Source organism: Mustela erminea, chromosome 17, assembly GCF_009829155.1.
Source record: "Mustela erminea isolate mMusErm1 chromosome 17, mMusErm1.Pri, whole genome shotgun sequence".
Lineage (NCBI taxonomy): Eukaryota > Metazoa > Chordata > Mammalia > Carnivora > Mustelidae > Mustela > Mustela erminea.
In genome coordinates this window covers 5,421,960-5,449,904 of record NC_045630.1, presented here as the reverse complement: position 1 = coordinate 5,449,904, position 27,945 = coordinate 5,421,960, and the positions used below count along the sequence as shown (strand labels likewise).

At 48.9% G+C, this 27,945-nt stretch overlaps 1 protein-coding gene across 1 annotated transcript in view; it reads right to left on the bottom strand.

The window, feature by feature from the left end:
- The window catches only part of GPA33 (glycoprotein A33), a 43,981-nt gene that overhangs the window by 6,787 nt on the left and 9,249 nt on the right, over positions 1-27,945 (bottom strand). Inside the window, exons 2-4 of the mRNA XM_032317953.1 lie at positions 24,432-24,586; positions 16,411-16,627; positions 2,420-2,572 (exon numbers count right to left, since the gene is read on the bottom strand). Coding sequence (XP_032173844.1) covers positions 2,420-2,572; positions 16,411-16,627; positions 24,432-24,586 — 525 coding nt within the window. The remainder of the gene's footprint in view (positions 1-2,419; positions 2,573-16,410; positions 16,628-24,431; positions 24,587-27,945) is intronic.

Here is a 27,945-nt window from a genome sequence, read left to right as displayed (position 1 = left end):
GCCACGCCCAGATCTGGACTCTGACTCTGAGCAGAACCTTTTTTTTTTTTTTTTTTTTAAGATTTTATTTATTCTTTTGATAGAGAGAGAGAGAGAGCATAAGCAGGCAGCAGGCAGGGGGGAGAGAGAGAGAAGCAAGCTCTCCACTGAGCGGGGAGCCTGACTGGGGTCTCAATCCCAGGACCCTGGGATCATGAGGTGAGCTGAAGACAGACGCTTAACCAACTCAGCCACCCAGGCGCCCCACTCTGAGCAAATCTTAACTTGGAGCAGGATGACGTTCTTCCAAAGTATGTATTAGCGTCTCCCCATGACCTTCTTTCGTGTCCTCAGGTTTCTCCTCTTTTGAATCACTGGAGGATGAAGGATTGCCCTGGCCCAACGCGCAGGTTCTGCAGGAACCCCGGTGGCTGCTGCTCTCACAGCAGTACCTCCCTCCTCCCTGCAGCGCATGCTCCCTACCCTGGACGGCGCGGATACTCACCCCCCCAGGATATCTGTCACGCCCTCCCCACTCATCCTGAAGGATGCAGCTCACATACCACACAGCTAATAACACCGAGCCTCACGGAGTTCTAACTACCTACCAGCATGGTCTCCATGCCTTACATGGACTTTTATTTAATCTCAGGAACTCTATGCAGTACGTACTAGTTTTATGTCCATTTTACAGATGGAGAAACTAAGGCACAGAGGCTGAGTCTGTTGCCATGGTCACGTAGCTAACAAGTGGCAGGGCCAGGATTCAAGCCCACACCATGCTCTTAGCCAGCTTGTAGTGCCAGGTTGGGTGCCCCCTCCTTGGAGAAACCTTTTATCCCTTTATGCATCCTCTGACTTACAACACCCTTGACTATAAAACTATGACGGCGTTCGCCATTTAGCCTTCGGCCCTGGGTCTCTCTATACGCGCCTTGCTGGAAGGAAGGGTCGACCAACCATTGTCCATGGCAGACCTTGGTGACTATTGCTGGAGTCACTGGGTCATGCCCAGGCCAGACAGGCGGCTCGTTAGACCCACAGGAGAGCTGCCAGGGGGTTTCCAGAAATTCCACACACACTCGACAACAATTTTCCAGTCAGGAATTTGTAAACAAAACTGGAAACCTATTGAGATTCACAACACCCTTTCTAATTTACCTTGGAGTGAGAGCGTTCTGTTCTTGTTTTCTTTCTTCTTTTCTTTTTTTACTTTTAAGTTCTCATTTGGCTCCCAAATGAGTGAAAGACAAACTGACAAAGTTCGTCCTGTTCGACCAAAGCCCCAGTCTGTACATTCCCCCTGTCGACCGACCGGGCCCCAGGAGGCCCTTCCCTAGCGCGCCCCACCCCACTTCTCACCCGTCTCCACCCACGGCTTCACCCGGCCCTGCCCACCTCCTCCTCACCCACACTGAGCCGAGAGACCCCAGACGTTAAGCCAACCGGCACCTCTCAGAACTTGTCTGTTCTGATCTCCAGGGGAACTGGCTGTGCCGGGGGTACTGGGGATCCGAGATGCCGCCTGAGGTGTCCCCACACCAGTGGACACCACGGTAATGACAATAAGATATCTATATAGGGTCGTTTTTTTTTTTTTTTTTTCAGTTTGTTTCCTGACCGAAGGTCAAATGCCAGCTGCCCGGCACAAAGCAGGTCTCCAGGCAACCAGAGCTGGACCTAACGTCTCCTTCCCTGAGAACAGGGGACCCTTATGGCAGACCTGCTCGTGCAGTTGGGTGTGGCCACAAACGGAGGGCATGTTTGGGAAGGCGGGGTTCTGCGGAACCCGAGATGGACTAGGCTGGATAGGGAATGCAGATGGGGTTTCCCGTCCTTGAGTGGAGCCCCAGCCCTGGACTTGAGGCCTCAGGTGTGTACTGCAGGACATGGTCACAGGGCGCCTGGGGGGCTCAGCTGTTGAGCAGCTGCCTTCGGCTCGGGTCATGATCCCAGGCTTCTGGGGTCGAGCCCCACATCAGGCTCCCTGCTCAGCGGGAAGCCTGTTTCCCTCTCTCCCACTCCCCCTGCTTGTGTTCCCTCTCTCGCTGTGTCTCTCTCTGTCAAATAAGTAATTAAAATATTAAAAAAAAAAAAAAGGACATGATCACAGTCAACATTAAAATCCCACCCAGTGCTTCTGCACAGAGTGGTTACCCGACAGGCTTAACTCACAGGAGCTGAGCTGCGGGGAACAAAGGTAGCAGGTGCACACTTATTATGTGCCTCTATTGAGTGCTTTACGAGACTTTCATTTTCCGCAACAGCCTGTGAGATGAGGATGGTCACGAAAAGACATGTGCGGGGAGGAAGCGGGAGGCCGAGGGCAGCCCTTCAGGGAGATCTGACTGGTCAGGCCAGGAGCTGGAGCCCTGGGCAGCCCTAGCCAATCACCTGCATTTTGGGGCGGGGGCGCGTCTTCCCCTGCTGACCCCGTTACCTGCTGGGGCCGGCCGCTCCTTGTTGAGGATATCATAGCTCTTCCAGCTGTACTGAGGGGCCGGAGAGCCTTCCTTTGATTGGCAGGTCAGCTGGATGTTGTTCCCAATCACGGTCTCTCCCTCGATGGCGCAGTCTGGTTTGGAGGGGGCCACTGTAGAGGGGAAGGACAGGGTGAAGGCATGAATCCGGAGGGCGGTGGCGCTCGGTGACAGCCACCTCCCACCGCAGACACACACGCAGAGAAAGTCAGAGCCTACTGGTGAGAAATAGTGCTGCCAGATCAATCTGGCCCAAACACCTCCTCGGCAGCCTGACACCGTCACAGAGAGGCAGTGCACACCAACATCAGGGGCATCCGAGTGCAGGATTGGAGTCAGCACCATTATAAAGGTGGGGATACTGAGGCCCAGGGAGGAGACTAGGCAAGAGCTGGGGCGACTGGAGCCCAGGTCTTCTGACACCATCTCCAGTGCTCTCTCCACCAGCCCACACAAGCTCCTTCTGATGTTGGCCCATCTGTGCCATTTTAGGTAAACCTTGTAGTCCCCCCCCCCCCCCGCCATGTTCCTGTCTGTAAGGCAAGGGGACAACAGACTTTCTGTAAAGGGTCAAAGGTAATATCTCAGATGTTGTGGGCCACATTACGGTCTCTGCCACTGCTCCTACGTTTTTAATAACTCTTTATAAATGTAAAAACCATTCTTGGCTTGCAGGCCATGTACAAACAGGCCTGGGCTGGATTTGGCCATGTTTCCCTGGCCCTGGGTTAGGGGAAAGCTCCTCTCTTTGAAGCCCTTCCCCTCAGACTTCTTAGGAAAGTTCCCTTTGTGTTGAGCACCTCCTTCATGGATAAAATGTACGTGCTCGGAGTAGATGGGTGACGGGAGAGACCCCAGGTGGCTGCAGAGTTGTGTGCTGGGTGGACAGTGAGGCCCAAAGGGGTGGGGGTGGGGGATGGCAGGAAAGGGAAGCCTACAGAAAGGTTATAAAACCACTCACAATCCTAACCTGATCACCCACAATTCCTGAGGATCTTAAGCTGGTCCAGTCCCTTGGCGCTCCCGTACCACTGCGCAGGCTGGCTCATTCTACAAACCGTATTGGGCACTTCCTGCATGTCTGAAAGTGCCTGGTACTGGGATCACATACTGAGTGAGTTCCCATGTTCAAGGAGTCCAGTGGGGGCAAAAGACAAGTGACTGGACAATGACTGGGCTGGAGGCAAGACTGCGGGGACAGGGAAGGCACAAGCGAGCGACATCCCCACAGCCTGGGCTGTGACCTGCAGGAAGAGTGAGAGTAGGCAAGGCCAGTAGTGGAAATGGTGGTGGTCAGAGAGGTAAGGGCCCTCCACACAGAGGGAACAGCATGTGCAAAGGCCCTGAGGCAGGAAGAAGTGTCAAGGATGCTTGAGACTTCACGTAGTGTCCTTGGGGCGGGAAGGGGGCGAACACGCAGTGCAGAGGTTTATTGCTGAATCCCCCTTGGCAGGAATGTCCCTCCAACTCTTTCTTCAGACCCTTGGATGGTCTGCTTGTCCTGGTCTATAGCACTGTGCACTGTACAATCCAGACAGTACGGATCTACAGAGAGTGTCGCAGCCCCCGCTCCCTGCCCCCACCCCCCACCCCCCAAGTGGCTGCAGGAAGCTACCCCGGATGTACCCAGCGGCCACTTCTGGTTTTTCTCTGAGACCGGCAAGGGGTTCTTCGGCGTGTGTCCCTCACAGCTCCTGCTGCTCCCGTGAGGGCCACTAGGTGTGGGACAAGCATGGAGCAAATAAGAGGCACTCCCTCACACCAGCCCCAGTTGGGCAGCCCCTAAAACTAAGAGGCCCAAGCTTGGTTCAAGAGCCACCTTTTTATATCCTGGCCCAGGGCCAGGGGACTGAGCAGCCTGGGCAGGAAGAGGCTGCTGCCTTCAGCCCTTCACCCCGCAGGCCCAGCAAGTGGGTACAAGGGAAGCCGACCACTGCTTCCCCAGAGACCGGCTCTAGGTGAAGGCTGATGAGCCAAATTTGCCTCCTGAACTCTCCAGAGGTACAGGGACAGCCCTCTCCGCGCACGAAAACCACCCAGCCTGTTTCCCAGGTGGGCCTTGAGCAGGGCGCTACAGCTTCATCTCCCAGTTAGAGAGCCCGCCTGGAGTATAAGGTGCCCGTAGAGTGTCACAGCGAGGCAGCGTCCGACTTGGTGTGCATGACCGTGGTCAAGCCTTTCTGGGCTCCAAGACAAAAAGGGGACAGAACAGACCAAGGCAAAGGAGCATCTAGAGAAGCATGAAGGAGCAAGCTGGACACGTCTGGGGGCTAGCTTTGCCAGGGAAGTTATTAAGGCAAATCCTTCATTCAGTCCCGAGGCAGCAGTGGGGATAACAAGAGACCAACCACCTCCAGGAGACCAGCCTTAAGAAGGCGTGTGTCAGGTTTCTGTCCGTCCCCACATACACATCCAGGGGCCCTTACCCTCAGCCCCCAGTCCGTCCCCCCGCCCTGGCTGACCCTAGGCACCCCCCCCCCCACACTGTCCTGATCCTTTTCGAAGGGATCCTCCCCAGACCCCGAGCATCAAAACCTCTAAGCAGCGCTAGTTCAAACAGCCCCTCTTGCGGGGCTGTGAGGCCTGTGGGACCCCCGGAGATCTCGGGGTTCTGGGTGGGCTCCTCCTGCGTCCCAGACGGAAGGCAGCCTCTCCCCAGAGGGCAGGGCCGGGCACCGCGCCGCCCCGAAGCCTGCACCTCCCGCTGCCGGCGCCAGGGGGCGCCAGAGTCCGCGGAGCCGCCGGTCCTGGCCGCCGCTTGCCGGGCGCTAGGTCAGGGCTGAGGAGCCGCGGCCGCCAGGTGGCTTTCCCCCTCCCACCACGCCCCTGCCCCGGCCACCCGCTCCGTGCGCTCCGCCCCGTCGGAAGCTCTCCGCTCCCCGAGCTTCTGGAAGTCCTCCAGCCGGCGCGGTGGCCCCGCATAATGAGAGCCCTTCTCCCTAAAAACAGCCCCGCAGCAGGGCAAACCCAAGTCTCTCAGAGGTTTTCCTGGTTTCTTCACAGACGGTACAAAATGCTCTCTCTCCTCCTCGCTCCCGCTGTAAAGCAAAACACGGAGAGCAGGACCTCAGCCCAACCCCGTCTCTCTCCGCGGCCGGACCGGGAGCAGCCGCGACACGCCCCCCACGGGGTCTGGCCGCCGTCGCCGCCAACCAGCGCGGCCGGTGGGAGGGGGACCGCCGCGGGGACGCGGATGCGGGAGGCCCGCACTCGACGGCCCGAGCAAACCCGCGACGGAACCCAGCCCCGTCCGCACGGCCTCCTGGCTCGTCTCTCGCAGCCCGCTTCCCGCGCACGTGCCGAGGAAGGGGACGAAGACCCCTGCTTGCGCTCGGGGCTCACACCCTCGGGGACAGTGTCCTCGGAGCCCGCCCGTGCTCAGTGAGCCTCCGGTCCTCCAGGCTCTCCGAGGGCCGCTCGGGTTTTGGGCCAGGACCCAGTCCAGGTTCGCAACACGTGGCTCCCCCGCCGGCACCATCGCGGCCACCGGTTTGCGGCCGTCGACGCACGAGGGTCGTAAAGGAGAGGGCGCGCCGCCTGGTTTCCGGCAGCCGCCCGCGGGCCCAGGCCCTCGTCAGGCCGGAAGGGGAGAGCGATCTCCTCCCAGAGGTCTCACAGGTACGGACTCGGGGGGGGGGGGGGGTCCCACAGGTCAGAAACCCCCGAAAGGGGGGACAGGAAAGAACTTCCGAAGGGAAAGGAATTGCGCAGGTCCGGCCTGGGGGGAGGAACCGTAAGAACTTCGGTGTGAAAGCGCGAGCGGATGTGCAGTTCGACCTGGCGGGTCAGGCGGCCCGAGTCCGTGGCTCCAGCCTTAGGGCCCCCAGAAGTCCACGGAGTCCGAGTGGGCCCTGACCTGTCTCCGGGGTGACCTCATAGGGTCTAAGGCGAGCCCTTGGGGTGCCAGTTTGGGGTTTATACGGACTCACGGTGGCCAAGAGGCAGGCAGGTGTCCCCCAGGAGGGCGGACAGGCGGGCCTGGGCCTGGTCTCTCTGCAGGGACACCCACCCTTTGTCTGTCTCTGCGCCGGCGACACAGGGAGGGAGCACACAGGGTGGACAGCCCCCCTGCTCGTCGTGGGTCGTGCTCGTCAAAACCTACGGCCTTCGACTGTATGCTCGAAAGGCTTAAGAAGCGATTCTCCGGAGGCTGTGGGCTGAACACGTCTCCTGGAAGATTAGGCCCATTATGTGAGCCGGAACGGGCCCCCTGCGGGGTCGGCTGGCCCTCCGCGGGGCCCTGAGACCTACCCACTGTCCAGGTCAGGACCCCCAGACACCCTGACCTAGTCCCAGACATTGATTCTTGGCTTCAGGTGGCCCAAACTCTGCCCCCATCCCATTCTGTGCCAATAGGAAGGACCAAAGTAGGGTATTCGTGACCCAAGTAAAAGACCCCAAAGGCTGTAAGGAAGCAAAGCCTATCAGGGAGGCCCTGCCCCGGGGCATCGGGGGCAGCAGTGGGAACCAGCTCTGGACAAAGACAAACGGGTCAGAACCTCAGTCCTCCTCTGACCTGGGGCCTAAAGCAGAGGTGCAGGAAGACGGTGGTCCTGAGGCTTCTCAGTGGCATGTGTGGGGAGATCTCTGCAGCCCTGACAGCCCACGGGGAAACTGAGCCAGACAGAGACAGGTTGTAAAGTCACAGGAGCTCTCACCCTTATGTTTAAGGTGTGGTGGGGGGGGTGTCTGCCGTCCACCCAGGTCATGATCCCAGGCGTCCTTCAGGACAGGGACTTGGAGGAATATTCCCAAGCAGCTGCTGAAACTCCCTTTGTTTCCAGGAAATTCCCTGTCTTCTCTGGCCCAACACGGACTGCCTATCCCCCCTTGTTGGCGGGAAGACATGGCATCTGCTCAGAGCCGATGAGCTCCTGAGCCAGGAACCTTCCTCTGTCCTCTGGCAGCACTTTCTTCTGCCTCCCCATCCCCCTTTTCCCGGTTCTGCACCACCTTGGGTGCGGCCTGCATTGGTGGCTGCTAGACCGTCCTAGGTGCTTCAGGCACGGTGCTCCTCCCTTCACTGTCAGAGCAAGACCAACACCCTCTGGAACTGACACCCCCCCACTCCAGATTTCCCCACGGGTCTCAGGTGAAAATCGACCATGGGGAGCATCCAGGTGGAACATAATTCAGTATTTAAACTAAGTTTGTTGCTTTAATTAAGATAGATATATCTTTTCAGTTCTCAGCAGTAAACGTGAAACTTTTATTCAATATCAAGGTTTACTGAAGGTCAGATGACCTCGTGTTATGTCTCTTGCAACTTTTTAGGAAGAAGATGACTACACGGATGGTTAATCATCTAGAAGTTTTCTTGGGTGATTGTTCAGATAACTTTCAAAGTCTTTGATAAACTAAAACTTTGAAGTTTTGCTTCAATGATAAATGGAATTGAATTTATTGGACATCTAGGTCGTTTCCAAATAGGATAAAGTGTAAGTCCTTAATTACTGGACATAGGTTTGTACTTTTGACTTCTTACTGTAAAGAAACTAAGGATATTTAAATCTGTTGGTAAACATGTTTTGTGCTTAACTTGCTCACAAATTTGCCATCTAAAGAATTATGGTGTAACAGTTCACAACTGTTTACTCCTCAGTCTTTACTGGAGATTAAGGTTTCTAAAGAGTGCAAAATTCTGCCAACTGTAACTAAGACTGGTGGAAATAAGGAAAACAACTCAGTGTGTGGAAAAGTAGGAGATATGTAAGAAAGGTAAGAAATGGGAATGCATTTTTGTTGAAGGTTTAAAAAAGGTAATTTTGTCATAAATGAGATGGTTGTTTGGGAAAAAATGAGCAGGGGCAAAATCTGAATGCAAAGAAAAAGTTGTAGAAGGTTTATGGAGGGAAAACTTTGGAACAGAATTTTAGATGCGGTCGGGAGGGACCAAGGTTGAAATGAATGGATTTTAAAGTACATTGGTATAAGATTGAAAGTCTGCTTCTCTCTGTTCAAAAGACAAAACTATTGTTGGTCAGCTCTTGATAAGAAAATACAAATAGTTGTTTTCTCTCTGCTTGCCTAGAAAAACCAGTTTCTCTGTCTTGCCTTTATCGGGTCTTTAACATCCCTAATCCTATTTAGGGAAGTGCTTTAAAACGTTCTAAGGTTTTAACAAACTTCCCCAAGATTTAAATCATGAACAAAGTCTTGTTGACTGATTAGGCTTGCTTGTTGAGTCTGTAGCCTTCTGGTTCTGGCTATTGAAGTGTATGTATCCTGGAATAACTGAGTTTCCTTGTCAGTCGTATCATAGTGAGCTCTCCTATCAGATCGTTAACTGTGTCCATTTCTGAGGGGTTTTCTTTTTTTAATCATTTATAATTGTTCTTACTGTCTTGCAAAATAAGTTTCTTCTTCAAGGAGGTTCATATAAAAGACCCTTAGGACAATACAGGTATTCAATACCTTTAAGATCAGAACCGAAATGAGTAAGAACTTTCAGAACTAAGTAAAAGCTGCATTCAAACGGAACGTGAATCAGTAACATGGGACTAAAGGAGCTAAAAGATCATAGTGTTGTGACTCTTGTTTAATCATTGCTGGTTCTCTCATGTTTGCTCTTTCAGACTAAGGGAACTTTTTCTTAAGATATCTGTGGCTTACAGAAATGTAAAAATACTCATTTATAAGCAAATCAAAGCATTCAACTTTTCTATGTGACCCTTCTGAAACTCAGAAGGTCTCAGTAAGTATTCTTTCTTCCATGGCAATCAGTCATTTGCATAAGTTCAATAGGAATCTGTTCTCCTTGTAAAAGGACATTATTGGAAACATTGGTTATTTTATCAAGGCTTAGACTGGAATGTCCTATTTGAGAAAGACATGCATAGACTCAGATATAACCAGAAAGCTTTAAGGAATGGAGGTTGGCTTTATGAAACCTGGAGTCCTAACGCCCCTTGGAACTGTTGGCCTGATAGCTTACAGCCTCACCAGGCGAGTGAAGAATGTCACTTCCTGGCAGGTGCAGGACCCTCAGGAAGAGGAATCTGTCCAAATCTATAGGTATTGCAGGTGTGTCTGACGGCAAGTAGTTGGCCTGGAGAGGCTACTGAAAGTCCAACCTAGAGATTCCTTATAAAAAGTTCCAGCAGGGGCGCCTGGGTGGCTCAGTGGGTTTAAGCCTCTGCCTTCGGCTTAGGTCGTGATCCCAGGGTCCTGGGATCGAGTCTGGCATCGGGCTCTCTGCTCAGTGGGGAGCCTGCTTCCTCAGGGGGAAACAGGCTCCTCAGGGGGAAGCAGGCTCCCCACTCCTTCCCTCTCTCTGCCTGCTTATGATCTCTGTCTGTCAAATAAATAAATAAAATCTTTAAAAAAATAAAAATAAATAGTTCCAACAAAGCAGATTCTAAAAGATCCGTATGATCTGTCTGATCACTCAGTGTTCTTGCTGAGCTTATGTAAATAATTAGGCCAACTTTGTTAAAACTGGACTTGTTTTTTAAACAAATTAGTCCTGATTTGGCTATCTCTGGAAATGAGGGTTATTTTAGAGAGAAAAATTACATTTAAATAACCCACTTTTGTGGATGTTAAGTTCTAGATTTTGATGTCTTTAAATGTTTGTTGTTCACCTAAGCTAGACAACTTGAGGTAAACTTCAGAGAAGTTGCACAATAGCTCATTTAGACAATCTTCCTGCTTTTTATTCTGTGGGGATAATAACAGGACCCCATGGCACATGATTAAACAACTGGAAAATGGAATTGATACCCCAAGAATTGTATAACTTATCACCTTGACCAATTCTGTATGGCTGTGGCTGGGATAATGAAATCATTCCCTAAAAGGCAGAGCATACCCCACTCCATAGGGTTAACTATGGACTTATGGAGATAAGGGATGACCCCACTTTCTTTATGATTGGATCAGATGATGTACTTGGGAATGACTAACCTCTTGATAAGTTTTCCCCCACTTGCCAGTGATTCCTTGTAGTTAGGATATTAATGCTTTACCCCAAAGAGGTCTTTCTTAATTGTTTCATCCCTCTCAGTCGTATTTATCCTAGAAGCCACTTCTGTTGAGGTACAATTGCAAGCAAAGGCTTTAGCTAAGCATATAACTGTCACTATGGGACAGTCCCTGACTGTAATGACTTCACATTAGGTCCAGATTTGTCTTAGAGGCCAAAGGCCACCGATGGATGATGGAGGCCGACTTAATAAATACCAGGCTATGCTTACAGATACACCTGAAATAATACCTAAAACCTGTCAAACTTTAAGCCCAGCTACCCTTATGCCTGGAGCTAAATGTCATACTTCTGTAGAGCCTACCTGTTGGAGGTCATTGATCTTATTTATTCTAGTCAATTGGATTTAAAAGATTCCCGTAGCTATAATTCACCTCAGAGGCTCTGTGGCAGGCCGCCCCCTGTAATAAACAGGGTCAGAGGAGACCTTGAACGGACTGGAAACTTAGAAGTGTCCCACCTCCAAGCCCTGTGAAAAACTTTAAGGCGCATCTCCCGAGAAGCTTTGAAAAGGACCCCCTCAAACCACAGTGGATAGGGCCCGACACTGTTCACACCACCCCTACCGCCTTTAAGGTCTCAGGTGTCACCCAGTGGGTCCACCACTCTAGAGTAAAGGAGGCTCACAAGTCAGATGAATCACGCCAGCGGAAAGCCCAACCAGACCCTTCCGACCTGCTCCGGCTCCACCTTCAGCGAGACCCCACTGACTGATGGACATCAGTTCGCCGTGGTCCCTGGCTATCATCGGCACAACATCCCTTACCTCAGCAGTCAGACTTTACGCTGCTGCCCCTTCTGATTGGACTTCCTCCCAGAAACTTGTTATTGTTACTGCTTATTGGGCAACCTTAGGATGGACTGCTTAGTTCATAGAAAACACTGTTACCAGGCAAGCCACAACCCAGATACTAGCCTTGCAGGGTTGTCGGCCCACAGTAGATGATAATGATGCCCTCTAAAGTAGGTGTTTAAGGGGGCATCAAAGGGGGCGAATGATAAGGGGAAAAACTGTAGTCTAAGATGGCCGACCAAACCAGCAAGGGAATTCCAGCCCCTGTCTCAAAGCCCTTTCGGGTTCTTTGTTTCCTATCCCCTTTCCCACGTGCACCAAAAGTACCAAGTATGTGGAAGTAGAAGGATATAAATTACCCTCCCTGCTTGCACTCAGGCTTTTGGGGAACTGTCTCCTCTGAGCCCGCCCGTGTTCCATTAATCTCCCATCTTCCAAGGTCTCTGTGGGCTGCTTGGTTCTCCCGTCAGGACCCAGTCCAGGTTCCATAACAAAGCCAGAAGGAGACAGTATCAGCCAGAAAAGGATCATGTCCAGAGAAGTGAGGGATTTGGCTAGGGGCCAACCAGGGCAATGGGAGAGGAGGAAGAAGTACAGAACAGAAACTGGTAAAAATGTGCATTTTCTTGGCTTATAATATCTCTCCAAGGAGCTAAGTCAAATAAAAATGAAGAGCTATGTACATAAAACAATCTGTTACAGCATTATTCATAATGGCTTTAACTGGGACAGGCTGAATGTTCACTCAGGGACGGGGACTCGATCCACTCACCCGAGCAGCAGGGAGCTCAGAGGACTGTAAGTGCTAAGACGGCGGAACGCGCTACCAGGTGAGGAGCGAAAAAGAGCAAAGTACCAACCCATTTGGCTACAGATCCAGTCATGGACAAAAATGAGCATGAAGACAGGAGCTCAAGTCAACATGTTTCTTTTTTGTTGTTGTTTCTCTCTTTTTTCTAATTCGTATTTTCAAGAGGCAAGGCAGCGTCACCAAGCACAGTTATGTTTGTTTGTGTTTGGACTAAGGCTGCTATCGTGGCAGGATGGGAGAGCGGTTCAACGACCAACAGCCTTCTACAGGCTACAAATGTCAACCTGAGGAGCCCTCCAGAGAGCAGGCCCCTTGCTCTAGGGGTACTCTGTAGACAAACACATCAGGCACCCCAGCTAGATTGGGAGCAACTGAAACACGGCTCTAAAAATGCCAGAAGATGAAAATGTGTGAGGGCGACGGCCTCATCCATGAAGTGAGAGGGGCTGTCAGTGCTCCTCAAGGTCTAAGACCATGAGGAGCTCCCCATGGAAATCCAGAAACAGTGAGGCAGCGGGGTTTCCATGTCCCAGACCCTAAGCAAAGACTCCCCCATGTGGAAGAGGAGTCAGAATTTCATTTATCAATAAGTGATGTGTCTAAGATGCAAGTGTCCTGTGGACAAATGAGGACAAACGGCTCATCCAGGGCTGACTGGGCTCTGCCCCACCAGTCTTCTGTTGGCACGGATCCAGGAAGGGCAGAACATAAGTTACTGCCGCAGTCAGCTAAAACATCACTGGTAAGCTTATGTCTGCTATCAACTCACAGAAAGGGTACTTAGAAGATGTAAGTAAACCTGAAAGAATTTGGGAATCGTCCTGAACAGGTTCAGTTACCCACTGTGAAAGTACAGGGCTTTGCCTTTGGGCCATCCTGTTCTGATGGAAGCTTGGACCCGTTTTACAGGTGTGTCAAGCCTCAGCGTTCTCTTCTATTAAACGTGAGTGTTAATACCCACTTTCACGGATGGATTGCAACGATTAAAAGAGACCATATCTGTAAAGCTCTTAGATGCCTGGCTCATAACTCATCCTCAGGAAACAGGAGCTATTATGACCTTGACTCTGTGACAGCTTTCACACAGACCAAGGTCATTGCAAGATGGTAGTGTTCTCTCTATTTAAGGTAAATACCCTCTGTTTTCAGAGCAGGAGGACACGAGAAACAGGAAATTTAGCTACATAGTTGGGTGCAGGGTTGTGAAAAAGAGGAAGATACAGGAAAAAGGTCCGATACCTTCTGTCCGTGGGAGACCTGGAATTCTGTAGGCCATCCCTTGTTACTGAGGGTCATTAAATCCGAAATACATCTTCCTAGATGAGAGGACCTCACCTTTGTAACATGTCATTTCTTTGCAAAGTAATATGTAAGTTGACCATAATTCTAATCACCTTCAACTTTTAACTAAGAAAAATGATTTTAAAAATTAAAAATTAACATGGAAGAATAACTTTGTAGAAATTGACTAATTTTTTGGAAAAGTTTAGCAAGAGAAGATATTATACAGTGCCAGGTATTAAAAGCTGACTGTTCAAACACTGATAGCTCTAACTAAAAACAAAACAAAACCCCCCCAAAATAAAACAGACTATAAACATTGAGTATAAACATGCTGTAATCAAAACCATGTAATATCAGCATAGGAATAATCAAAAGGAAAATGAACAAAAAAGGAGTAAGAAAGTAGCCGTTCTGTATAAGAACTTACTCTGTGCCAAAGCTGGCATCCCAGTGGGATGAGCAGGGTTTCTTTGGTACAGTGAATGACGCTGATGCAATTGGTTATCCATGTGGGAGGAAAGAAAGTTAGACTCCTAGCATCCTATTTACAAAAATAAATTCTGGATCAAATAAAGGTCTAAGTGTAAACAAGAACATGAAGTTCATTTTCATACCACTGAAGGCAGTGGTGCATGACAAGCGACCTCAGATGTGTTCTAGGAAGCAGCAGCATGAGACAGATTGGGACTTCTCCTGTGCCCAGAATTTCCACTGCAACCTCCAGGAGGGTGAGTGTCCTCAGTATGAAAGAGAAGCATGAGAAACATCCCAGCAGCCTTTCCAAGAGAAAATCCTTAGGTTATCAGGGACCCTCCTCCCACCCAAGCAAGGGAAGCCTGGAGGTTCATCGGGAAGGAGATCTCTTTGAAGAGGATGCTTAGGAAGGGCCCCATGAGTATTTGCTCTCCTGCTCCTGGGGTAAGGAAAGAGGTATTTCCCCCATCTCGGGTCAAGCTGAGGAGACACCAGAAGAATCCAGCATGGAGACCAGGGTTCCCTATGGTTGGAAGCTGGCATCTCTCATTCTGTGGCTGAGGCTCGCTGAGAAACATACAGAAACCTGTATGTTCTTGAAGTGCTGATTCTGCAGTCTGAGGACAGAAGGGCTTTATGGAGGCCTCTGGGTTTCCAGGGATCCCCCTGCCTGCAGCGGAAAGAAGGGGGCTGGAGTGGGCTGCAATGGCCAGGTGGGAGTGGGGGCTGACCCATGCCATGTTCATGTCTCCAAGGGGCTCTGCTTGCTGGGCCACAGGGAACCCGGAGCAGATTGGCAGAGAGCAAGAGTGAGTGCCAGAAACGGGTACTGGGTGGAAAAGGACGGGGGCACACATGCTACCTGTGTCAGGTGGAAGGACCTGTTCGTTCACCCCCCCCAAAAAAAGCTAAGGTGGGGTTATGTGAGAGCCCAGAGGGAGATGCACGTGGCCTCACCAGGCAAGCAGGACTTGGCTTTTCTCCCTTTGATCCTCCTTGGACCTTGACCTCTGAGGAGCCACGTCATCACCTCCCAGGGTTGGGAGGAGTCAGATGAAGGAGGTAGGGTGAGGAGACAGACCCCAAGCCCTCACTCCCCACTGCTGGTCCCCAGGCTTCAGGGGGCTGGGCCCAAATGGGGAGTAGTGAAGCTTATTAGTGGCTAAATTAACATTTTGATTTAGACTGCACTGAATTTTTTCTTACCTAACAAAGTAACAAAATTTACAAAAATTAAAAAGATCGATAACACTCAGTGCCAGTAAGGATGGGGGGGAAACCAGTGTGCTCATAAATCGCTATGGCAGTAGACGTCGTTTTGAGGAAAGTAATTTGCCAGTATGGCTTCATGTTTCATGAAGGCATCATCTTTGACCTAGAAATCCTGCTTTTAAGAATCTACCTAACAAAAACAACAGAGAGGAAGAATATACATCAGTACTGTTCACTCACAAAATTGGAAACAGTCTGAGAATGTCCATCAGTGTGGGACACTTGGATAAATCATAGCACGTCCACGTGACGGAATGTGCGCCTCCAATACGGAGATCTATAGTATCGATCTGGAGAAACAGGCATGGAACGTTACCCCAAAACACTGCCAAGTGGTCTTCATAATATGATCTTTTCTTTTCCCCAAAGAAAAAGTGTGTGTGTGGGTGTGTGTGCACGCGCGTGTGCATATTTAGAAAGGACATGAAGCATGTGGAGGAATATTCCCACTGGCTACCATGCTGGTGGTAAGATGGAAGGACACGGTTACATACTCTCTCGGGGGCTACACTGTTTGATTGACACGATGCTTCAAAAAGCCAGGCAGCCAGTTCCCGCAATTAAAAAAAAGTCCCACTAAGAAGTATAAATGGAAAAAGTAAATGAAAAATGATGCATTGTTTGGGTTTAAAGCATTGCTACCTCCCAGAGTGGAGGCCATTCCTTATATTGGACCTAGAAGAGCCATTCGCCAATATATGTCCAGTGACTGACTCTGAGTCCGGGGCCTGCTTTCTCTGGGCCTCATCTGTAAACTGAAGATACTAAAGTAGATGATGTTCAGATTCTTCCAAAACTATGAGCTCTAATAATCAGTTGTCTGTATGGGAAGAATGTCATCTTGGGACATATTTCAAAGACGTGGAGCCTCATCAGTGGTATGTGGTTGGGGCCCAGGGTGGAGAGATGCTAGTGGGAAGGGTATCTACTGATTAGCTGAATTTATGATGAGGAAGTCACGATCTGGCTCTCGGCACCAAAGGAAGGCACAGTGAGAGTCCTTATTTAGGATCTATGATTTCCCTTTTTCTTCTCCCTAATAAGTTTGCCATGAAAAGGAAGGGAGCTGAGATATGGGGAGGAGCCCCAGGGCCACTCCAAACAGGCCTACTCCACTGCCCTGGGAACTGCCTGCCATGGGCGGGCAACTCAGAATAGTCTTCCATTACGAAGGAGGAGCAACCCCTGGCAGGCAGATGGCGTGAGGGGATGCCTGAGCTCCTGGTCAGGTAGGGCTGTCTCTGGCTGCCCTTACCACGAAGGCATGACTTCTCCCAGCACCTCTTCCTGCCCTGCCTCCCTGCCACCCCAGGAAGGAGACGGAGACACTCACCCAGGACCAAGAGTCTGACGCGTGACCTAGAGGTTCCTGCCAGGTCATCGATCAGGGAGACCGAGCACTCGTACGTGCCGTTGTCATCCATGGTAAGCTGGCCGATGGTGAGGGAGGCGTCCGAGTGTTCGGCTCCGCTCGAGATGTTGGCGCGGTTCATATAGCGGTCACCGTAGATGTAGCTTTTCCTCGAAAATTCCCAGATGAGCACACTTTCCTGGGAGGGAGGAGAAACATCACTTGGTCTTACCCCAAGTCTTGGCATGGTGCTTGCAGCCGGTGCTGAGTAACCCTGTCCACAGGTTGCCAGGCCCAGAGGGCTAACTCGTCGACCCCTCAGAACAAACAGCTTTAACACATAGTGCCCATTTGTGGATTCCTCTTATAATATATCTGTACTTTTAATGAAAATATTGAAAGGCCAGGACAGGTAGGCAATTCGTATCACAGAAGCACATGGGGATAAAGGGGCTTTTTCTCAGCTCCCCACACTTTGACCTTTGGTAACCTCTGGCTTCTCTCTTACCCAAGAGATTTCAAATTGTTTTTGATTTCAAACTCTTCTCACTTGTTCAGACAACGAAGTATTTCATGAGCATCTATTATGCACCACCATATTGCGTTGGCAGGCACCGTTGGCTTCTAAGCCCACTTTATTTACTTGACTCTTGCCTTTGGGATCAATTTATTCACTCATTGTGCAATCATGTGCGATCTTAGCATGGCTAAGATCACTCCTTCCTAGCCAAACTACCTCAGTACAAATCCCAGTCCTGCCACTTCCTAGTTAGAGGACCTCGAGCAAAAGGTGACTCTGTTTCCTTTTCTACAAAATGGAGATCAAAACAATAACACCTATTTTATATGATTTTTGTGAGGGTTAAAGTATATATATGAAACAGTGAGGGCACTGCATACCACGGCAGAAAGTAAGTGCAAGACATCATTGCTACTGAGCGTGATGTTCCAAGATGAGGAGGTCGTGATTTCTGCCCTCAAAGAATAAATGTTATGACAGCCTTTTAGTAACTGTGGGACCTCAGAAGACAGGCATTACATCTAAACTAGATAGTCTGGGAAGGCTTCCTGGAAGAGTTCCCAGGAGATAGTGCCTCGGATCCTGAAGGACAAACTGGCCAGGCAAAGGGCTAGGGGGTTGGGGCGGTGCATGCTGGAGGACGGATGGATGTGTTTGGCATTCTAGGCAAAGGGAGAACAGTGAAAAAAGACCTCGGAGTGGGAAGCTCTGGGTCTACCCCAGTGGGTTCATTATGAACGGAGAAGAAGAGTATATGAGGGAAGGGTAGGTGGGGATGAGCACAGGAAGGTAGCAGCAAAGATGGTAGCTGCTGTTTATTGAGTGTGTGCTATGTGCTGGCTACTATTCCAAGCACTCTGTATGTATTATCTTGTTTAATCCTTGCAACATCCCCATGAAGGAGATATTATGATTTTACCCCCATGAAGGAAATATCACGATTTTACCCATTTTACATGAGGAAACCAAGGCAAGAGGTTAAGTACCTCTCCCAAGTGGTTAACCCAGTGCCAGGGGAGGGATTCGAACCAAGCATTCTGGCTTTAGAGCCTGGACCCTGGCGATTCTGGATTGCCAGACTGCAGGCATCGTGTATATGGGACTGAATCAGTGACATCTTATCCTGAAAACACTAGAGAGCCATATCTTTTAGGAAGTTAACTCTCAACACAGGGTGGGAAATGAATTAGGAGAAGGAAAGGCAGTTAAGAAATGAGTTCAGCAATTCAAACGAAAAATTGTGGGTCTTCAGATCAGGCTGTGGCAATGCAGACGGGAAGGATGAAGTGAATCTGGGGGAGTGTGAACAGGGTAGACCAATGGGACTGGGAGTCAGGGAGTTGCAGATCTCAAGGGGGAGGGTCTTTGGCCTGAATATTCGGGTGTTTGGTGAAGTCATTTCCAAGAGAAGAAACACCTAGAAAGAGAAAGTTTTAAGAAAAAAATGATGCATTCTGTTTTCTACGTGATGTGCCTGAAGTGTCGATGGCACAGGTAGAGTTCGGTAGGAGCTGGCCGGGGCAGCTGAGTGCACCCGGGGATGAAGGTTGGGGAGTCAGGGACTTAGATGTTAACTGAGCCGTGGGCTAGAGAAAGCCATCCCAGGGAAATGAGTGCCGTATGCCAAGTCCCCAGGTTACTTCATTTTGAAAGGTTGGGGAGAGGTCAGATAGAGCAGAAGAAAACCCAAGATGTGACTGCCCAAAAAGCCAAGGGAGGAAGATTCCAAGATGGGAAGATTCCAAATGGTCAATAGTGGGAAACGCTAACGAGAGATGAAACAACATGAAGCCTGAATGAGTACATTGAATTAGCAAAAGAGAAGTTGCCGGTGAAGGCAGGGGATTGGTAGAGGCGGAAGGCAGAGCATGCATGGGTAGAGAGGGGGGTGTGGAGACATGGTGGCAGGGCTGCACAGGCCCTCTGGGCAAATCAGGACAAGGTGCCCTTGTTTCTGGACCAACACAGCCTGTGCCAGGAAACACGAGCTGGTTAATGGAGAGCAGGTTCTCTTGTGTAGGGCAGGAACTGCAGCCGCCCTGGGAGGGGCAGGTAACTAGCTCTCCTGAAGGGGAGGAGCGTTGGGGCCGGAGAGGAGGAAGCGTCTTGAGCTGTGGGCCAGTCTGTGAATCTGGATCTTTCCCAGCTCAGCTCTTTTCTGACAGGTTGGCTCTGCCTGGACCCTTCGTGCCCCAACTGTTCTCCTAATCACAGCTATCCCAAGGCTTCCTCCCTGGATCTCCCACCGCCGCCCCCTTGCCTGGACCTGTCACAATAATCTCCTTGAGGACACAGATTTAATCCTTTTCCCTGCTCCCTTGCTTACTCTCAAGGGGATTGCCTCCCCTCCTTTTGGAAGTGAGGGATCCTTCGCTCAAGAGAAGAACTTTAGTGTTTATCTGAGCACTCAGAGAAGTGTCTGTTGAGACCGTCTCTAGTTGGCTGAATACATGTGATGGTGAAAGAGACCTCCTTCAGCTTCTTCGGGCTGAGGGCAGCAGCTTCTCTCTCTGGGTTTTTACCCTGAGATTCTGGAAGTAGAAAGGACCTGTGCCCATGGCCCATCAGTCCTCAGATGGGGCAACAGAGGGAGGATCAGGTCGGATTTACTCTCTTTTCCCATGGGTCCTGCTACTCCAGGCCTTGGGTATCCTGGGTCACCCCTTCTTTCCTGTCAGGGAAAAAGGTAAAGGCTTTCACTCTGGGTATTCCAGGGACCTAATGCTTACCTCTGGCAGGCACATTTGCATTTAAAAAAATTTTATTAAGTAGCTGCACACCCAGCATGGACCCCAATGTGCCTGCACTCAAGACCCTGTGATCAATACTAGAGCCAAGACCAAGAGGTGTCGCTGACATTGAGAGGCCGCCTCCCACCGGCCAGAATGGCCGAAATTGACGAGGCAGGAAATGACAGGTGTTGGAGATAGTGGAGAAGGGGAATCCTCTTACACTGCTGGTGGGAATGCAAGTTGGTGCAGCCACTTTGGAAAACAGTGTGGAGGGTCCCCAAGAAGTTAAAAATAGAGCTACCCAATAACCCAGTAGTTGTACTACTGGGTATTTACCCCAAAGATAAGGATGTAGTGAAAAGAAGGGCCATCTGTACCCCAATGTTCATAGCAGCAATGGCCACAGTAGCCAAGACGGAGCCGAGATGCCTTTCAACAGATGAATGGATAAAGAAGATGTGGTTCATATACACAATGGAATATTACTCAGCCATCAGAAAGGATGAACACCCACCATTTGCATCGACATGATTGGAACTGGAGGGATTATGCTGAGTAAAATCAGTCAAGCAGAGAAAGACAATTATCCTATGGTTTCACTCAGATGTGAAACACCAGGAATAGCACAGAGCACCACAGGGGAAGGGAGGGAAAACAGAATGGGGAGAAATCAGAGAGGGAGACAAACCATGTGAGCCTCTGGACTGTGGGAAACAAACTGAGGGTTACAGATGGGAGGGGGCAGGGGGAATGGGGTCACAGGGTGATGGGTATTAAGCACTGGGTGTTATACACAATGAATAATGGAACACTACTCAGAAACTAATGATGGACTGTATGGTGACTAACATCACATCGTAAAATAAATTAATAGGTAAGATAGGATAGATGAATAGATTGTCTGGCGCTTAACTGACTAAGCCACCCAGGAGGTACCCCCATGTTTGCCTTTTAAAAGTAGACCTCACTGTGGAACTTACTGAACCACCATGAGAAAGATAACTGTTAGCTTAACGGGGGAGCAGGGGTAACATATACTTTCCCGATGACTGTGTGCAGGTGCAGGAACAAGATCTGGCATCTGTTTCGGGACCTGTTTTGTATGACCCCCACCAACCCTGAACCTGTCCTTTCTTTTTTTCTGGATGTATGTTTAAAAAACAGGAAAAAAACCCAAAAACCTAAGTTTGTAGAATTACAAAATTCCTTCAACCATGGGACCTTAAGTAGGATGCCCTCAGTGTGTGGTGCTGCCTATTTAAAAACCATTCAACTGGAGCCCCAAGAGTGCCAGCATACTCCCCCTGCTTTCCAGGTGCCTCCTTCCCAAACCACCAGGACGGGAAGGTACTGGAGTGGGAACACTTGGGTGACTTAAGTTAGCTCACCAGGACCTACTCAATGGAAGAGCTGGGTTTTTATTCTTTTTTTAATTTTTTAAAATTTTTTAATTTTTTAATTTTTTATAAGCATATAATATATTTTTATCCCAAGGGGTACAAGTGTGTGAATTGCCAGGTTTACACAATTCACAGCACTCACCTTAGCGCATACCCTCCCCAACTGGGTTTTTATTCTTGAAAAGACTCATGGAAGGGCATGTTTCTTATAGGTTCACATACTAATTTTTTGAAAGATTTATTTATTTGAGACAGAGAGAGAGAGATGGCACACCAGTGAGGGGGAGGGACAGAGGGAGAGAGAATCTCAAGCAGACTGCCCCCCAACGCCAACCCCGCCCCCCACCCTGAGTGTGGAGCCCGACTAGTGGCTCCCTCGATCTCATGACCCTGAGATCATGACCTGAGCCAAAACCAAGAGTTGGACCCTCAGCAGACCAGGCACCCCTAGGTTCACATACTAATTTGTACAAAGACATCCTTGGTGCAGCTTATGTCAAGTAATCATGAAGATTGTTCTTGAGTATTTTGTGAAGGTTATGAAGTTGAAACAGGCAAGTCAGGGGTGTGAAAGCTCTAATTTATCTACCTCATTTAATTTTCAGTTTTGTAGCCAATGTCTCTATTTTCCTATTTTTCGACAGCTGTAGTGTTCTGATACTTAAACCTAAATTGCTGTGTGGTGGAAACAGGCGAGATATCCTTGTGATTTTTTTTTTAACTTTCCCTTTTTGTATATGTAATATTAAGCAAATGACGAAACATTGTTCTAATGGTTTAACAAAGGAGGGAGAACAAAAGAACCTAATTTCTGGGTGGAGAAGTCGGTCTCCTTCTGTGTGGAAAAGTAGACAAATACTGTTATCAAAAGTTTGTCTGTGTTATTGTACCTGACTTTAGGATCTGAAATTTTTTTGGACAGGTGGTGCCTTTCCTCCTGGAATTGTAAGTGGAGCACAATACTAGCTCTTGCTTACATTGTGAAGTGGATATTGTTACAGAGAACACACCAGAGCCTTTCTCACTGTTAAGCAAATAATGCCTCGTGAATATATGATCTATGGAGAAACTCTGGTAGTTTTACCTGCTGATGCCAGCTGTCCGTTGGAGAGTAAATTTTGAATGTGTTCTTCTTCCTCCCACCCCAGAAAATAAATAAGATAAATGTAGAGCTCACTCCAACGTAAGCATAGATGTTCCATTTCTTATAATTAGAGAAATGCGAGTGTGATGTTAAAAATGAGAGACTTTTTTCACTTACCAAAATGGCAAAGATCAAACAGTTTCAGAGTACTGAGTGTTGCATAAGTAGGTGCCCTCGTATTGTTGGTGAACGTGCAGATTGGCATGACCTCTCACGAGAGCAAGTTGATCTCATTTATCAAAATTTTAAATTCACATACCCTGTGACTCAGAAGTTCTATGTTTAATAACTTACCCTACATGCATCTACTTCAAATACACACTTATGCTATCTGTATGTGCTATACAAGCCCATAGACCCTCACATCGAGATAATTATTGCAGGATTATTCGTAGCAGCAAAATCCAGGGAACAAACCAAATGTCCATCATTGGTACATACAGTACATTCATAAAATGGAATGCTTCATGTAAGTGTTTAAAAAATGAGACGGTTGCTTCTAGGCCTTTTGGCTGAGATCAAGGGTAAAAAAATGAGAGAGATATAAATGTACTGACATATGGAAAGAGCTTCATGACATGTATTATGAGAAGAAAAGCCAAGTGCAGAACAGTATGTGTGTGGTCTATGTAAACATGCCTATTCATGTATGTGTAGGTACATACATATGTATGTTTATGTATGCATACAGCATGCATTGAAGGCCACCCCAGAGCTCGTAAAAATGCTTCCCTTTAGTAAGAGGAAGAGGAGACTGGGAGTTCAGAGAATGGGGTAGACCTACTTTCACTGTGTGTAAGTGTTACTGCTTAATCGTTAGTCGGATGCGTGTGTTACTTAGACACACTCTTGCACACAAATGAGAATTCAGGCTCTGCTGGGGGGAGCTCGTAACGCTTCCCTATGGAGGTAGTTTTGTAGTCTCTGTGAAATTATAAGAGCATTGACCCTTTCTGGGGTCAATTCTAGTGTTATACCTGTCCACACACAAAATGACATATGTAAATGGTTATTCCTGGTCATTGGAAGACTGGGAATACCAAGAGCCTGTCATTATGGGGCTGGTTAAATATTAACAGTGTCTCCTCACCACGGACTCCTACAAAGCTCTGAAAGAAGGAGGGAGCTCTCTACTAACTGGTACAGAAAGCTCTTCAGCAGCTGTGTTAAGTGAAGAGGGCAAAACAGTGCCTAGAAGATGCTACTTTTTGTGTAAAAAAGGGGGAAATAGAAACACACACATACACAGAAAACACATTAACATTTTCTTGAATTTGCAGAAAGAATCAATGAAAGGATACACAGGAAAATAAATTGGTTCTCTTAGCCAAGAGTTATATTCAAAATACGTAATAATTGCAGCAGATCTAACAACCAATCAGAATAGAGACTGGTCCCAAACAACCAGTACCGGTGAAAACCAGCCTTGCCTGCAGGTGGGTAGTGTATGGGGGGAGGGGATGGGGGAGTTGGTGGAAATGGTGAGGAGTAGAAGGATCAGAGTAAATAGAGGCAAAGATGGGAATGAAACTTCCCAATGTTTGCTTTTGATGGTGTTTTCATTTTGGAACCATGAGACTGTATTACCCATTTCAAATTAAAAAAAAAAAAAAAAGTCTTCTATATTCCCCAAAAGGACCTAAACAGGAAATTTTTAAACACCCCAAAACGCTAGAAAATAAAATCTGGCCTCGAGGAGAGCTCTATGCTAATCAAAAGGAATGACTGTCTCAAATGATACAATTTAGGTAACTCGAGACTGACCGGCAGAAGGATATTTTAGGGAAGGTCACTTTTACAAAATAAAGGTGGCATTTTAGGCCTCTTGCTGAGTCTAACACTCACTACTCTCTGCTCACCCAGTCCAGCTTGGGTGCTAATGTTTATGTTTGTTTCTGTTTTTTAAAGATTTTGTTTATTTGTTTGACAGAGAGACAGCAAGAGAGGGAACAAGAGCAGGGGGAGTGGGAGAGGGAGAAGCAGGCTCCCCACTGAGCAGGGAGCCTGATGCCTGGGCTCAGTCCCAGGACCCTGAAACCATGACCTGAGCCAAAGCCAGATGCTTAACGACTGAGCCACCCAGGCGCCCCAGGCTGCTAATGTCTATTCTAGCATTTACTGAAAGACTTGTAGTGCTTGTCCTCTAAGAGGTCATGGTCAGGTAAGATTCATTTCCACGATACCCTCAACTTTTTAAGGATCCTTACCGAGTGAGTCCTTAGAAGTTTGTCCCATTGGATAAATCCATTTCGTTTGGAGACAGGCGTGCGGTAGGTGCATGGAAGGGTAACGCTCTTTCCCCGGGCAGCCCGAACAATCTCCTGGGGCGTTTCCACGGAGATGGCACGGACAGCCACCCAGACTGGAAAGAAAGTGGGGAGTGGGAAGAAGTAAATGGCACAGCATAGCCACTCCTTGCCCTTAGGACCTCTGAGGGAATGCCCAGTGCCATTCTCCTCTAGCAGCCACAGCTAGACACACGGCAGCTGTGATCTTGGCCGTGACACACCCGCTCTTCTCCAAGACCGAGGTGGAGACAGTTAAATGCATCGTGTGGTAGCTAAAGCCCAGCTTTGTACCTCAGCTTCACCTCTTCCCAGCTGTGTGAACTTCTCTTGTCCATAGAATAGGAACACAAATACTTCCCAGAGTTGCTAGGAGAACTTAATGAGATACTATGTGTAAATACTTCTTTTAGTCTCTGTCACATAGAAAGTTCTTGATAAATATTCCTCGCCATCTTTTTTTGTTGTGGTGATGATTTAGTCATTCACTTAACAAGTTTTTATGGAGCATTTAAATGTGGTAAGGAGTTTTAGAAATAAGCTTAAAGCAAGGTAAAGAGAGAGAGGGTATTCCCTGGTGAGCTCATTCTACGTAAGTTTATCAGGAAAAGGTGAGAAAAACAGTATGGCCACACCAGTATCTCCCATCATGTCTATTCATCTTTCCACATGATGGTGACTCTCCTCCATCTGTGTCCCCTCCTCTTGAATCTGAGTAGGACTGGGACAGCAGTGTGAGTGACACCTTATGGCTTCTCATACTAACTTGTAAGAGGCCAGAAGCTTTGCTTGGTCCTCCGCAGATGCTCCCTCTGAGAACCCAGTAACTTTCTGTGAGAAAGTGAGGCAGCCACATGGAAAGAAAGACTACGCGCGGGTATCTGGGACAGAGCTTCAGCTGAGGTTCCCTGGGAGAGCCCGCATCCACTCTCAGCATGCGGATGGGCTCGCTCAGTTTTCTGGGAAAGCAGGGGTGCACTATCTCTGCAGAGCCCACCCAGAGTGAAGATTCGTGAGAAAATGTATATTGGCGTTGTTTTAAGACATTAAGGTTTGGAGTGATCTGGTTTGTAGCAACAGATGATTGAGGCAGAAAGCCACATGGTTACCTCTCAGGAGAACTTTCGAGGCAGGAGTAGGTGTGGTCCAAGAGAAGGAACAGCAAGGAAGCCATGTGGTAGGAGGGGAGGGAGGAGGAGAGATGAGGCAGAGAGGCAGAGAAATCTCAGGTCACGTTGGGCCTTGTAGCCCGTATTTAGGACTTTATATTTTTCTTTGGAAGAGGTGGGAAGCCCTTGGAGGAATTTAAGCTGAGGGGATATACTTGACATACATTTTTAAAGGCTCATCTGAAGTGAGGTGAAAGGAAGTGAGGAGACTGGGGAGCAGAGTGGGAGCAGGATGAGCTGCCAAGAGGTTATTCCAGTTGTACAGGTGCGTGCTCTTGGTGGCGTGGGTACAGGTCAGGGTAGTGGCGGTGGAAGAGTGATCCAAATCGGAATGTATGTACAAAGTAGAGCCGACGAGATTTGACTGCAGATTAGACCTGACATATTAGAGGAAAGGAGAAGTCAAGGATAGATACAGGATTTGACCGAAACAACTGGAAGGATGGAATTGTCATTTATGGAGATGATGAAGTCTGAGGGGGGCAGGTTTCAGAGGGAAGATCATGAGTTTGTCTGTGGGACATGTGAAGTTAGAGATGCTTATTAGACACCCAGTAGAGGTGTTGAGGAGACAATAGCTCCCTGGAGAGGTCGTTGAAGGCCAGAGGATGGGAGCAAGACAGAGAAGTGCACAAAGACGGGGAAGACCTCTGGGAGGGAGCCATGGGGGCACTCCAGTGCTTGGTGGTGGAGAAACTGAGAAGAAACCAGCAAGGGAGAAGGAGAACTGGCCAGAGGGCTGGGAAGAGAGCCCAGAAAAAGTGGATGCCAGAGACCAAGCAGGAAAAGTGTTTCATGAAAGCAAAGGGGGTCACCTACTCCAGTGACCTGCCGACCTGTTGGTTCAGGGAACTGGGAACTGAGAGATGACCACTGGATGTTGTAACATGGAGGGGGTGAGGGACCTTGGCACGAGCAGATTCCACAGAGTGGAGATGATGGAGCCTGGGAAGAGCAACTGGGATGAGGAGAAGAGGGCAGCCTTTGCCAAAGGGACACGGGGGTGGGGAGTTTTGTGGGGTCAAGGGAGATTTGTTCCTTTTAAATATATATATATATATATATATATATATATATATATATATAAATGTTTTTGATACTGTGGCCCTTGTTTTTTTTCTTCTGTGGGATCTTTGCCTCCCTACTCAGTGGGTGTGACAAAAGTACCAGATGGGACATCTAATCTATGGTTAGACAAGTAGGAAGTAGAGAAGTTCACTTCTAGAACCTTCCAACTACCTCCCTTTCCACTTCCTTATGTGGGACTACATTGGGTATCTCCTTTGTAGTGGTTCAGAGCCCACCCTGCCCCGAACAGCTGCAGCTCTCTCATCCTGCCGCCACCTGAAAGGTGTGTGCCTCGTGTTCCAGAAGGATCCTTTCTCACCCTCATTCCCCTGCTCTTCTTCTCAAGGCTGAGCCCTTCTCCCATTGAAGAAGAGCCTCCATCTGATGCTCAGCTAATTCCCCACAAGGGGTTACAAATGAATAGTCCAGGGTTGTGTTAACCTCCCTAAGGACAGACGAACTGGGAGAGTGATTGTTTTTCACCTCCAGGAAGAAATCAGGATCTGCGGGCGCCACAGCACTTCGCTGAGGAAGAAGTTTAGTGCACAGTCACTGTCCCAGAGGAGATGCCCAGACTCTCGCAAGCAGTCCTAGTGCATATTACTCACTGTACCTGCCTCCTAGGACTTCAGTCTCATGCAACTTTATCACACGACATACCAGAGTGGCCAAGACCACAAAGGCAGGGGCCAAGCTGCCTGGGCTGGCATCCTCATTCTTACTTTTTCTAACTGTGTGACCTTGGCCACCTTAATTAACTTTTCTGTGCCTCGGTTTTCTCAGCTCGAAAATGAGGATACAACCAAACAATATTGTTGTGAGGATTGGATGACCGCATTTTAGCGAGGACAACCTCTAGCCCGACCCGCAAGCAAGACCCGCACCCGCGCTCTCTGTTGTCTCATTTTTCTCCTCTGCGACTCTGTTTTCTTCACCTCCATGTCCCCAGGACTCAACAAAGGGCCTAACATTGGAGATGCTCAAGGGAGGGCTCTTGGACAGCAAATACATGAGTGACAGAATTTAAGCTTAAAAGATGGGAAGGACTCACGACCAGAGAAACTTATTGAAGAACTATCTTACAGATTGCTAGAAAATGCCCACCCCCCCAAAAATCAAATAAAGGGTCAGAAGAGCCCCCAGAGAGGGGGCAAGATGCCCCCCCCAAGGAAACAAGAGAAGTCATTTAATTTCCCTAA